Below are 14,505 nucleotides of genomic sequence, written 5' to 3' on the forward strand. Positions count from 1 at the left end.
AATAATAATAATAATAATAATTGCAACAATGTGAGTGCACCCTCTCAAAGACTAAACAAAATCAACAAATAGACAAAAAGGTAATACATCAAAAATACCAAGACATTACACAACAATGCATTTTGTATTTTTGTGTCATTATTCCTCATCTGATGGTGTCATTTACACATTTGAGATATTTTTTTACTTACTACTTTTGTTAATTATTTTCACAAACCTCTGTAACTTATTCACATGAATAACTTTAGGCGTTATGTTTCGGAGCTGCAGATTGGCTAATAAGGTCACGGATCGTTAAATTACATGTAAAACCTACTTTGCAGTCAATTCTGCACCTAAGGTTAAGCGTTAAGACACTCAAATTAGTTCACAGTCCATTAAATTCATCTCCAGTTATAAATTTGATATCCTAAAAAAAAATTGACCTAACCTGGACACGGAGACTTCCCTGTCAGGTCCACATAGTTCCTGCACTTGTGAGTGATCCAGTCCTCCTTGTGTAGAAACAAAACTGCGAGCAACTTTCTCTGAGTAGGAGGCGTCTTCTCAGGAAGCAGCCATCAGACTGGTAGGAGTTTAGAGCAGCAAGTGCAAGAGTGTCTATTAACTGAGTATTAAATGATTCAGCGGTGACTTAGATTGACGTTTTACACAAAAAGGGAAAAATGTCTGTCTGCCTGAAATTGGAGAAAGAAAAAAAAATATTTCTCCAAAGGAAGACAAAGCAATAAACTGAAAAACAATCATGCGTAATCACAGCTAAAAGTAATTACTGACATTACAACATATGACATTTTGTATTATTATCTAAAACTAATAATACAAAACCTGAAATATATTAAGAATTTTAAAATTTTCTTCTTTTTTTTTTTACAAGTTTGCATTTCAACAAGACATTATAATTTATATTTTCTATACTGGCCTTAGATGTTGTATGTTGCTCTCTCTACTGTCCAGGTTTTATTTTTGATCCTATTTGTGTTTTATTTGACATAAATTATTGGTGGAAAAATAAGAGAAAACATGAGGACAGGAAAAGGAACTGCTGCGTGAACAGTCTTCGCTCACTTCAAAATAAGAGCATGAACATGAACATCTAGCTAGCTGAAGAATTCTTAAAAGATTACAATCAAAACTTCGACACAAAATGTCAAACTTTATTCAACTGAAAGTGTGTAAAGCAGCAACGTAAATCGGTGCTTTTTAATTTATCCAGAAAAGTTCATTCAGAGGAAGCCCTAACCTTGTTAAAGTTTGCAAAAATGCTAAAGCACTAAGCAAAAAATTAGCTCATTAGCGAAAATCTGCACATCTCTGCTAACAAGGAATCCGTTTTCAGTCTTTTTCTTATTGTACTGTCCTAAAGTTTAACAAACAATCTCCCTGAGGGCTCGTATAGTGTGAGGTTTGGCACCATGCTAACTACCACCATGCGTGCTATTGTGGCGCTGCCCACGCTTGCTAATGATTGGTTAACCACTGCATGTGATTAGCAACATCTAGCTGCTACTTCCCTTCTTACTTCCTGCAGGAGGTAAGAAGGGGTGTATGGTGTTTTTCCATGACTGTTTCAACAATCATAGATAAAGTATTTCTTCCATGATTGTGTATTATGAGGCATAAACAGGAAACGCATGAGATAGATAGATAGATAGATAGATAGATAGATAGATAGATAGATAGATAGATAGATAGATAGATGCCTTTCTGTTTTTTTAACTTCTTGGATAAGACAGCAGAGTCGTAATCTTTAAATTCCAAGCTGGATCATTTGGAAGACGTGTAGCGTTTCCTTCCCCCGACTGAGTGGAGAACAGATGGTATGTAAAGTCCTGTGTGATCAAAAGCTTTATTATAATTCTCTCTGTACAACTGAACACATCTGAGAGAAACTCGTCCTTAGATCCGCTGTAGATGTCTCGTACCTGCGCTCGTTGCTTCCTTTGCTTCCTTCTCTCTCGCTCTCTCTCCGTCCCACGTTTCCCTCCTTTCACTCGCTGCCGTTGTCTCCGCCTCCCATCTGACATACCTTGCGGACACTGCTGAAGGATAATTCAGGATTTATTCTGGTGGTGCTGACAAGCAGAAAACATAGTTTGAAAGGGTTGACACCCAGACGTTACGGGCGTGTGGGGGGGTTTGGGGGAAGAGGTGAGCGATTGCACGGCCTCGTGTGCGTATACGACTCCGCTCTGTGCTCAGCATGCTGCACGGCCAGGAACCTGCAGGGTTTTTTTTATGGGACCCAGCGTGGGTTTCTCGGCTCTGTCATCCTTTGTTGGCCCGTCTGCCGGGGTCGCTGGATAACAGGATGTAAATAAGACCGCTGTCTGTAGACTGTCAGTGCTGATTGCTCACTTCAGAGATATGTAGACCCTAACTCTCCCTCTTGTTCTGTCTCTCATGAATCTGCACAACTGCTGCAAATCATTCCAGCGCATGGCACTGGCAGGCCGCAGGAATTTATGATAGCTCTGAAACTTGAGGGGGTATTTTGTTAGCTGTTTTACTCCCATCCTCCAACCTCCCCATCTGGGAAAACATCTAATATCCTCTTCCCTAAAGGGCAAATTATTGCTGTACAGCAAAATGCACTCTGTAGGTTAAATTGGAGGACAAACGATGCAGAAAGAGATTGTGTTTAAAACACAGGTGAAAGTGGAGAAGAGCTCATTAATGGATTTCACCGACTTAACATCCCTTTGCGTTCATGCAGATGCGGAGTTTTGCAGAAGCGTTACTCAGATTGGGAAGTGTTTTCTTGATTTGGACTGACATCACTGGGGTTAGCCCTGCTCTCTTCCTCTGGTGATTCTAGACTAGCTTTGAGTAGCTTTGTCCTAGCAGAGGGTTGACAGTGATCCAGGCAGAGAGAGGAAGTGACAGCTAAAGCCACGTCAGCAGGACTCGTTGCCTTGCCAACATCTAGTAAAAAGTACGTAAAGACCAGCAAACTGCTCCAGGAAACTCATTTTGGTTGATGTTTGCTTCACCGCTAAATTCGATGCTAGTCCATTTCTGGATATCCTCTCAATCATCCCCACCACCTCACAGAGATAATTGTGGCCGAATAAAAGTGACACACTCCCTACCAGACGTAACAAGAGAGAAATGACGGTTCAAACACGGTACTTATGCTAGCTTTTAGCATAACATTATTGCGAATGCAGGATACAGGGCCTTGTAAATGGATTAAAGCTGCGTTTCCATCACAAATGTGCGCAGAGCTTTGTCGATATTCCGCTAATGTTGATGAAACAAAATTTCACAGTTGTGGTGTTGTTTAATAGGAAACGGCACTAAGACACGGCACTGGGGTTTGCCTCAGAGTCCGAAAAGTAGTGCGACGTAATCCGTACGTGACAAAAGTGTGTTGAACAGTATGTGGCTTTTTGTCTTACTTGAAAATGAAAATGGCAAGAAAACGTGATGCAGTTTGGTTACGCAATCTCACCATCTAATCAGTGACCAACAGTTCCTGAAGTTTCATTTTCAGCCCGATTCAGCTTGGAAACGCAACAAAGTTGGTTCAAAAAAAGGTGCTGGTACCATATAACCGTTACTAGTGGAAATCCCTTGTAGCAGAGATAAGTTGTGGTGCTGGCGGAAAAGAGTATTCAGTTTTGTCTACCAACTTTTACTCTTTGCGTCAAATAAATCTGGTGATTTTTTGATTCTGAACTTAAATATGTGAGTTTGTGGAAGATGAAATTATTACAATTGTGAAGTTGTAAGTTGTATTATAGTATTATTCAGTTTCTCATATCGCCAAGAGTTGAGTAGACAAGGTTTTTTTTTATAAGGTAGCCCTGGAGTGGCAGCTAAGCACCCTGGGAAATAGTTCCCACTCCAGGGTAACTATTTCCCAGGGTGCTTAGCTGCAGGTTTTTGTACATTGTTTTGGCACCATGAACGAGATGGAAGTGTTTTACTTTGACCTGCCTTTTGTGTGTTTTTAAGGCAAATATTCATTTTAAAGCAGATGTCAGCCTGCAGTGACGGAGGTGACAATGTCTTCAAGATTATCTAAACTTTATTAATAAAACACTATCAGATATCTGTTCATGCAGGTCAAATCCTAAAATAAGAAGCTGTTTTTTTGTTTGTTAACCCTCCGGGGGTCTTTTTGTGGGCTCTGGTGCCCCTTATATGACAGTAGGCTGACAGGAAGGGGGAAGGAGAGGAGGGAAGACATGCGGCAAATATGGCCAGGTCCAGGAGTCGAACCCGCGACGGCCGCGTCGAGGACTCAAGGCCTCCAAACATGGGTCGTGCTAACCCCTACGCCACCGCGGCACGCCCCACACGAAGCTGTTTTGACTCGATGACGTAAATAATACAATGAATGGATTTCCAACTACCTAGCTAAAAATATCTAATTTCCTCTCAAATGTCATTAAACTCCCTTTAATCCAATATACAAGCGTTATTAGTTCAGGCCAATATTGATGCCTCAATAGAATGTTGGTGCGCACGTTTATGTTGGGATTAATGAGGCTTTAATCAATTGACGGAAACCGAAGAGTTTGCCTTCGTGTCGTCCAACGAAAAAATGTGCTTTACTTTGATGGGCTCTCTGCTCATTTTCACTTATAAACAGTTAGGAGGGAAACTAGGAAGAAGGTTTAGGCAGGTAAAGAAAGACTAGAGAGAGAGAGGGGGCTGCTTCACCTCTTTCTCTCTGCTCTATTTATATCTCTGGGAAATTGCTGAGTGGGCTCTACTGAGGGTTTTTGCTGTAATTGATTCAAAATGCAAGTTCTCTCTTTCTCGGTGAGAAAGAGGAGCGAAGGATACCCAGTCAGTTTGTGCAAGAGGGCAAGAGGAAGGTCCTTGCATTTTAATCTGGATAAATGTGTTGACCAGGCACTACATCAATGGAATAAATACGGCACGGGTTATTACTGCCGGGGGCCGGATGGAGTTGCCGAAGAGCCTCTGTCATCATCGCTGGAATAGTGCCACGTCAACAGTATCAGAAGTACTCTGGTCAATTGTTGTGATCCATCCAGAGGATAATGTGCGCTGCAGTCGGATCAGATTCTCTAAAGCGTGCCCGTCTTTCACTCGGCTGCGGTACGAAGAAGAAAAAAGGCGCCTCGGTATCAGTTGCGGCAGGAAAATTGATCAAACCAATTATGCAAAGCGGGGTAAGAGCTATGACATGCGTTACAGCGTAACGTTCGTGATGATTTTTGATTCACATTCAGATCTGTATTTATGTCCCAACAAAAACAACAACAACAACACACCTACAATTAACATTTAGCTGGAGGACGTGGCACTAAATTCCCCCGTGCTTCAACCAACGGAGGCTAAAGAACACATACCTTGTCGATCAAAGACATATGACTGCTGGTATGGCTAAAAAGGTGAACAGTGCATAGTATGTGTGAAAAACACAATGTCCAATTGTGAGGAGAAGTAAATTAGCAAAAATTATAAGTAAATAAACCCTGGGTGTTTCCCTGCATGTACTTGAATCAATCTCCTGTTTCTTGTGATGCAGTGAGGAGTCCTGCTTGTTAGTTTCGGCGCTGTGAGTTTGATAGCTGATAGCTGATGCCAGGGAGAGAATAGCCGATTCGCACCCCCCCACCAACCCCCACCCTCACTTGCACTATTCGCTGACAGCTCGCCAACCATCCAGAAACAGAACAGCACTTTCTGCAGCTGCATGTAAACTCCTGTTATTGTTCGTGGCCAAGAAATCCGAAAAAAAAAAAGATCCATTCCAACCATTTTTACGCTCACACTCTGTGGAGAGCTGTCTGTGTGTGCATTTTATTTTATTTGCGCTGTTTGGTTTTAACCCCATTTGAAACTCCTTAAGGATTTTAACTCTCCCGCGGTCATAGTGCAAAGCTCGGTGAAAATCGCGGCAGGTGTCACGGTCGGACATCGCTTCCTCCGTTTCTGAAAAACGCTACTAGTATTTTTGTTCCCGAAGCCACAAAAAAAAAAAAAAACGCACGTCGGGTCAGTGTAACCCATCCTGGATGGTAAAAAGCTCACGCCATCCCTTCTATGGACAGCGCGCCTGTACACTGAAGTTCTATCACTGAGTGAATTTATTACTGAAAGCACTAAAACCTTCATAATACAAATCAGTTCTGCTCTTTTGAGTATTTTGTCTTTGTAGTTTTCGTAAACTTTTCCCCTTTGGTTTTCCAGCAGCAGAACCCCAGGGACACCATAGAAGTAAATAGAAACCCAGCAGAAATGTATGCTAAGGGTATATTTGTAACTCGAAATAAACGCTGCGTATGCCTTCCTGTGCTCTCTCCAGTGAAAACATTTTAATGTGGAGTTATGGGTTTCTTTGCGATCAAATGCTCCGTTTCCTCGTGGACAGCCTGATAAATCTAGGTTAAACTCTGAGTCCGCGTCAAAGATCTTGTTACTGTAATGGCGTTTGAGTCCGATTGATTTGTTATAACGGTACACTCAGTGGTCACTGTTTGCAGACGCAGCATTCAGTCTCTGCCCTCCCTCGTAGCTGGGAGAGTGTTCAGAAAAGACGAGGCTGTTCGAACGCACCAACCCGCTCTGGTCGCTAAATGAAAAGAATAGAGCAAGGTGAGTATAGGCAGTGGATGTCATGGTCCAGGACATAAAGTTTATTTGAGGGCTTTTCTTGTTACCTTTAATCTTAGATGAGCCATGAAAAGAGGAGCAAAAATTTAACTGGGCACTTTTCTGTCCTTGTAATGTTTCTCTGGCTTTTAAAGAAATCACTATTGTAAGCAGAAATGTTGTTTTGTTTTTCTTTTAAATATTTTCTGTATATTTTGTCGTCCGGACAGTTTAACAAATTTTTGGAAATCTTTCAGGTTAAAGTAAAGAACTCGCAAGTGAAATGTTACATCTTGGACATTCCAGGGTTTCCCCCAGAAAACTTGCTAAGCCCGGTGTTTGGGCGCCGGGGCGGTCATTCATCCAGCGGCCCGTCGCGTTTTTGAGTTAATAAATGTTTAAAGTTGACAGGGAATTTGAAAATATCATTTGATTATTATGTATTATTGGGAGATTGGAAGATTAACACCTGAACACCAACTATAAAGTCTTTTAAAAAAAATGCACACATTTTAAAAACACATAAATAAATAAGCAATGCTAAGCCTGGTGGGGGCACAAGTAAAGCCTGATGGCCCGCCAGGCTTATAATACACTGGGGGAAACCCTGCATTCCCTACGTTTGGGATTTCAAACTTTTGCAACTGTCTCACCTGGCAGCAAAATATTTGCTTGATTTCTTTCTATAAATCACAATAATTTTTCAACTAGCTTTACCAACAGTAAAAAACACAGCTTAAGTCTAAGGATCATAGCTTTCACATATTTTATACTTAATGAGTGAACAGTGTTTTGTTTTGTTTTTATCTTGTCCAAAGTTGAAATCTGAAAAAAAAAAAAAAAAAAGACACACAAAGCGAATCTCAAGGGCGACAACAGACTCTTAATTAACCCATAAGTCAGTGGCCATCTAAGAAAAGACTGCTGGAGAACTTTCCAACTCCAGACATAGACCCATAGATTTCCTTAATTATGTTTTTAATGCTGTCTGAGAGGCAGTCGCTTGGAGACCTAACAATCAGGCACAATGCCTATGGTTTTAAGTCCAATGTGCCTGGACTGATGGCTTGTCGCAAAAATTGTAATTCAAAGTACTGAAATTCTGCCAACCTTCAGGTACAGAAATTATGCTTACTCCTTTTAAATCATTTTGACTACAGAAACTACCCAAATGACTGGTGAGAAGTTTATATAACCCCTAAAGTTTTGACCTAAAAACACAAAAGCTGACATAACTAAGTTTAAATGGCCACTATAGGTAAACAGCCTCAATTGGGAGCCAGTGTGTGCTTGTAATTTTTGTGTGTGTATAAAAGGTCGTTGAGTTACCGAGTTAAACGTTTACTACGGTGCTGCACTGATGCTGCTGCATTCAGGGTCAAAGGATCTGCAGGAAAAGGCAGTTGAACCGTATAAAACAGGAAAAGGACATAAAAAATATCCAAGGAATTGAGAAATCCAACGAGCAGCGATTAAACTCTAACTAAAAAGTAGAAAACGAGGGATTGTGTTGAAGCCAAGCCACGGTCAAGGAGACCAACACAACATTTCGGCCACAACTGCCAGGGAAATTTGGAAGGCAAACAAAAAAACCCACAAATATCTCCAGCCGACATAAAGGACTGTCCAAAAAAAAAAAGTGCCGTGGCAGTTTTAAGATGCACAATAAGGCCATTTTTTTCTTCAGGCTTAAAGAAAAGAATGGGCTGCATGAGGCGAGACGCCAGAAGGAAACCATTACTACGTCGGGACCAAAAAGCAGCCAACTTTTCAATAAGCCAAAAAAAAAAAAAAAAGCGTAGAGAGACGAGCCTGAGCGAAGGAAGTTGTAAAATACAGGAGGAAAAGTCTCTCGCTAGCTCAGAATCAAACAAAAGCATGAGTGAAAGAAAAGTTTTAGTTTTTCTATATAAATTGCATAGAGGTATGAAGTAACATACTGTATGTAAAACCAACACTAAACTTCTGCGTGTGACACAAAAGAAAGCCATTATACTTTTATGTGAAGTGAATGCTAGAGAACACATCAATAACTTGTTCATTCAAACTAATATCTCAAAACTATAAGGGATTTGAAAAAAAAAACGCCATTAGTCATGTTTAAAGACTTAGACTTAGACTGACTTTATTGTCATTTTGCATGCACAGGGTGTATACAGAACGAAATTTCGTTGCATACGGCTCAGGACAGTGTTTTGAGCTTCCAAGCTGGAAAGACATTATTTCCAGTTAATTTACAAAAGTTTCTTGTCTTAAGTTCAAGTGACAGAAATAACAGAAGGGAAGTGCAATTTCAAAAGTAAAACTGTGACTTTAAAACAAAGCAGCGTTTTGACGCATGGAGTGAAACTGGAGCAACTTGGATAAAAATGCTCCGCTGTGAATCAAGTCAAAACACTTAAGAATAAAGTCCTAATAATTTGAGAATTGTCACACCAGTAGGGAAATAAAATCGTAATGTTACAACAATAAAGTTTCTCTGTAGTTGGTGGTTTGTGCTGTTTCTAATCCCTCATCTCTGCTCTCTTTTGTCTCCCCTCCCACTCCCTCCTTTCTCCCTCTTTTTGTCTCTAACCCCCCCCCCCCCAATCCCACTCTCCTCCCTCTGTGTCCTGTTTTCGCTCCATCAGGTGTCCCAACGACTATACGGGGGACCGCTGTCAAAACTCCGTCTTGACCAGTTTCTACAGTACGTCCATTTGCTCTTGTCTGTCTCCTTCTCACTGAGATGCTGCATGCCACATCGGAGGGGTTGGATAATGTGTGTGTGTGTGTGTGTTTACTAAACTGCTTCTCTGTTTCCTGTACGTGTGTGAGGGTGTGTTTGCATGAGGTTTTGTCTCCCCCCCCCCCACACACCTCCCTCCACCCTGTTTTTCTCCTTTTCCTCAGGTGATCTGCAAAAACCCAAAATCTTACCAAGTATTTCTTTTTCGTCTAGTTTCTGGTGAAAATATCTTAGCACAGTTAAAATAAGACAAAACTACCTTACAAGTGACTTTTCAGCTAAATATGGGAGGTTTTTTTAAGTCTTTTTTTTTTACTTATTGGGTTTTTGGGGGGGGTGGGGGGGGTTAACCAGGATTTTTTTAAAAATCATTGAGATTAAAAATTTCTTCAAGGGATTACTTCACTTTTAACAAGGCATTTGTCTCAGTAAAATAATCTGCCAGAGTAACTAGGCATTTTAATTTGTAATATTGTTGTTTTTTTTTCTTTTGGCAATAAAGAGGTTTTTTTTGGGGGGGAGAAAATGACTTTTGGCACAAAAATGACATAGGCTGTTATTTTAGGAAGTCCGATTATTTCACTTATAACTAGAACTTTTTCATCAATATTAGGGGTTTATTGACTTACAACAAGCTCTCATATCTTGCTTTAAAGTTACGCATGTTAGTTTTGTCTCGCTTTAAGCGTACTGAGATATTTGCACCAGGAGCCAGACCAGAAATACTTGGTAAGATTTTGTGTTTTTGCAGTGAATCTGAAACAGCCGGCGTAGAAATGTTCTGATTTTCATATTATCCTAGTCATGTTCATGCTAGCCTGCATGCTTGACATCGCATCGATTAAATGTTGAAAACCTGAACTGAAAATGCTACGAAAGGTTATGGGTTTGTAAGCAACAGATTTAGTTCATGTCTGCTTCTGTAATCCAGACTTACAAGAAACAGAGAGCCGACTCTCTAAAGAAGCTCGAAGTTGCTTTTTTTTTTTTCTTTTCTTTTTTTTTTGCCCAAAATGTTTCATTGCTCGTCCATGTCGATGCTCCGTTGGTGCTGGTATCTTCCTGCGTGCGCAGTTATTGGGCAAGTCTTGTTTTTCAGGACTGTTTTTTTATTAATCACCGACTAGAGTGATCTGTGTTGATCCAAAATGGCAACTCACACCTCAAACATGAGTTTTCAAGAAAGTGAAGCTTTTGGCTTTTATTAGGAGAATATCTACACTATTGCCGTGCAGAATTATTATGCAACTAAATGAAAAACCGACGTCTTCCCACCTTACTTTTTGATTTTCGTCGGTCTAAGTGAGACTTTTAAAACAAACATCTCAAAACTTTACAATAAGCATTTCTGGCATTAAAAAAATCAGTTTTAAAAACCTTCCCACTGGAACTAGAGCTATTTCATCAATATTAAGAACTTACTGATTTAAAACAGGATTTTGTATCTTGCTTAAAAGTTACTTGTAAGTTAGTTTTGTCTTAATTCAAGTGTATTAAGATATTTGCACAAAACACTAGACAAAAGTATTGGGTAAGATCGTATGTTTTTGCAGCGAACTTGACACTCATCACCTGCTAAGTTTAAATGCATCAAACATTCAAGTTTATCCAGAAAATATGTTTAAAAATGATGATGTGGTCATACTTGCCCAATAATTGTGCACACAGTGCAAAGCAAAACAAAAACAATCTGTCTGGGAAAAGCAACTTTTCTGTTCTTCCATCTGGCCTTTTAGGCATCATAGTGAGTTTTTACTGCTTTGATGGGAGATTTAGCTGCAAAAGATGTTTTTTGTTTTTTTTTCCAAGAGATTTGTATGAATTTGATCCGGGCAAAACCAGAAATCCCCAAATTCAAGTCTTCTGAGAAGTGCAGCACACGTACGTGCGTTTCAGAGAAACCTCTGAAGTGTTTAGAACGTGAGGGTTTAATTCTTCCACTGACGTCCACGCAGGTTGAAAACCTCAAAATGATCAGAAAAGTAAAGCATCCTGACCTTTGGTTTCCGCCGCAGCGTCCATGGATCATCTGTTAGAACGGCTGCTTTTACAGCATGTGGTTTGAATGCTGCTTGATCATTTCTTTAAACTTGTAACGTCTTCGGGAATTCTCATTTTGGGCTCATGATTACAGTGACATTAATTTAAATGAGTAGTTTCACATTTTGGGAAATCCCTGAAAAAAAAAAAAAGTGAGCATCGTCTAATACCTCAGCCAGGTTTAAAGTCCCGTTAGTAAAACTCTGCCTCACTTCCCTCTACATTTAAAGTAATATGTAACTTTTATGAAAAATATGTATTTTTACATATTTGTTAAAACTGCCACTACGTCCTGACGGATAATGTGATCGAGCTCCTCTGCCTCCTCTTCGTAGTCCTGCAGCCATCTGCAGAAAAACACAGCTCGGTTATAAACGACCAATCAGAGCCAAGAGGAGGGTCTTAGCGCTGCCAATCACCTTCCACGCTTCCTCTCTGCTGAGCTACGGCTAGTTCCCCAAATCGGAGGCTGGCATGAATGCTAAGGCTAGTTAGCATAGCCACTGACAAACAGCTTTCCTGTAACGGTAAGTTAGTACGTTGAGCAGGGTGTACACGAGATTGATTGACAGCGCTAAGACCGAAACAAAATCTGCCGTAGTGTGAATTGCACACTTCTCATCCCAATGTACTTCAAAATAAGCGACACTCGTACTTTGTAGACGGGACGGGAGCTTAGCGTGACACCAAGTCATCATTCAACCAACGAAAACTGTGTTACCAGCAGGTTCAGAACTTCAGCTGGTTCTGTTTCGGTTTCATCCAGACTCGTCTGGACTCTCGGCAAGAACGAGACGACGGATGGATTCCCCCAAAATGTTGGACTACTCCTTTAAATAACATTGATGCAAATGGGGTGTGCCTTGTTGCTTTTCCTGCGATTGCAAGGACAGCTTCAGAGTGAGACGCATTCAGAGTGGGCAAAACTCACACGAGGAGCTTTACGTTCTAGCTTGATTCTGAGTTTCATGTTGTCTTCGCGTTGCTGTCCAAGCAATCCCAGGAATGAGACCTTGTGTTTCCAGAAGCTCCATGCCATACCGTCCTGGTCTGCTGTCATGAAAATCTCTCAAACATTCGGAAGAATTCGAAACTGGCTTCACGTCAGAAGATGTCGGAATTAACCGGACGTTTACCTCACACCCAGTCACCACGCCGTGTCTGCATCTGAAAACCTGTCTGTGTGACTTTTCTTTTTCTTTTTCTTTTTTTACTCTGTGTTGGAGAAGATTCACTCTCAGCCATTCGACCGGCTGAGCTCTTCCTCCCTCCCAGTAAAACAGTAAAATTGGGAACTCTGGGATGATTTTTCCCTGTAAATTATGCGCAGGGTTATAGACAGCTGTAAGCAGCAGTAGCGGGACAAAGAGAGGTACGCTGCGGTCGATACGGAGGCACACGACTGCCATTAGTCGAACGAGTCACAGCACTCACCCCCCATTTGCTGTGTCAGCCTCATCAACTGTAGCGTTTGTGTGTCTGTGTTTTGTTTTTTTTACGTTGGAGAATAACTCACTGCTTTTTTATATCTTTTGTTTTCTTGTTCTTCCTTTCCGTCTGTGCTTTTACTTTTGTTTTTGTTTCTTCATTTGTTTTGTATTTCTGTCCGATGTCGTTGGCTCCAGAAATGAGGTCTATTAACTATAGCAGTAAGTGACGTGGCTTCTTGTCTCGTTGTCGTTTTTTGTTTGTTTTTATTTCATTTTATTTCTTTCCAGTCTTCCCGTGCGTCTGCATGCCCTCTCCCCGCCTGCTGCTGGTTTCTCTTTCCTTCAGCTTCTGGTTCATTTTCCTCCCTTTCGCTGCACATTTTCTGTTTGCCTTTTTTCTTTCTTTCTTCTTTTTTTTCCCCCCTCCTCGCCCACTCCTCCTCCCCGCCCCGTCACTTCCGGGGGTCAACCAGCTGCTTTATCTGTCCGTTACTAATACGGTACATTCGTCGGTCCAAACGACTGATGTGGAAATTATAATTTGTTTAATGTATCTGCCTCCAAAGTGGACTGCACAGCTGACCATGTGTCTCTTTCTTTTTTTGTTGTTTTTTTTTTTACCACGACAACTTTCTGTGCTGGCAGATCTTTTCAAAAATGGATTTATGGGTATGAAACATTATTATTCATTTTTATTGTGCTTTAAATGGCTTGCCGAGTTCCTCTCACAGTCTCACATTACTGTAACCATCTTCTTTCCTGAACCAACAGCTGGGTCTCTCTCTCTCAACCTGTCCGTCTTTTTTTTCCCCTCTGCCCACTAACCTGATTAGAAGAAGAAACCTAACCTCCTTTCTTTGCGTCCATTCTGCCCGTTTTAACCTGACAACTCTGGGAAAGCTGCCGTTTTACACAAGGAGACGCGTTAACGACAGGAGAACAAAGTGTTCACACCCTTTGGACTTTTACATTTCGTCATGCTTCAGCAACAAGCTTCCATATGTTTTTATTTGGATGTAATGTGATAAATCAACACAACGTAGTGTATTGATGACGGGAAAAGGAGAAATATGCGCGCCTTTCATTGTTTTCTTTGCATAACAAAAACAATTGTATGTGACTGAGGCAATAGTGGCATCCTGAAAAAGGGGGTGAGGGGCCCATGGCCCCATCTTGAAAAATGTTGGCCACCCCAGAGAATCTTCTCCAGGCTGAAGAAAGGCAAACTGTCTTCTTCTTCAACGAAGACGTAAACGTAAAATCCAATAAATAAACGTAAAATAAATAAAACTAATCACGATTAACATATGTATGTATATAATTTTTACTTCTTTTTATATATATATATATATATATATATATATCAATGCTGCACTAATGATTTTACTGTCCAGGTCTGGCCACCCCTTTGAAAATTTCCATTGACCTTTAAGTTGTGCAATTTGAAATTGCGAAAATAAATTTGCTCTATGGAAACGTGTACATTTTGAAAAAAAAAAAAAACAACTCCTTTTTCCTCCTTTTTCAACGCAAAGTTTGGCGCTAGGATGAGGTGGTTTTCCAGCTGTAGGAAAATCTGTGTATTTTCCTACAGCTGTTTTTTTTACGCATGACACGTGACCGACAGCCGGATGTTACTACTGGCGAAAACAAAAAAGAAGACAACAGGAAGTGACAGGAGGATGATCTGGAAACTGAAGATTTTGCGTCTTCCTTTTTACAAAGTAGCTC

At 40.7% G+C, this 14,505-nt stretch overlaps 1 protein-coding gene across 2 annotated transcripts in view; it reads left to right on the forward strand.

The window, feature by feature from the left end:
* nrg2b (neuregulin 2b) overlaps positions 1-14,505 on the forward strand; it is a 76,376-nt gene that overhangs the window by 41,045 nt on the left and 20,826 nt on the right. The window contains exons 5-6 of one of the 2 annotated variants that reach the window (XM_032555157.1): positions 9,207-9,265; positions 13,420-13,443. In XM_032555157.1, coding sequence (XP_032411048.1) covers positions 9,207-9,265; positions 13,420-13,443 — 83 coding nt within the window. The remainder of the gene's footprint in view (positions 1-9,206; positions 9,266-13,419; positions 13,444-14,505) is intronic. The other variant, XM_032555158.1, reaches the window with a different exon arrangement.

The sequence above is a fragment of the Xiphophorus hellerii genome, chromosome 23 (assembly GCF_003331165.1).
Source record: "Xiphophorus hellerii strain 12219 chromosome 23, Xiphophorus_hellerii-4.1, whole genome shotgun sequence".
Taxonomy (NCBI): domain Eukaryota; kingdom Metazoa; phylum Chordata; class Actinopteri; order Cyprinodontiformes; family Poeciliidae; genus Xiphophorus; species Xiphophorus hellerii.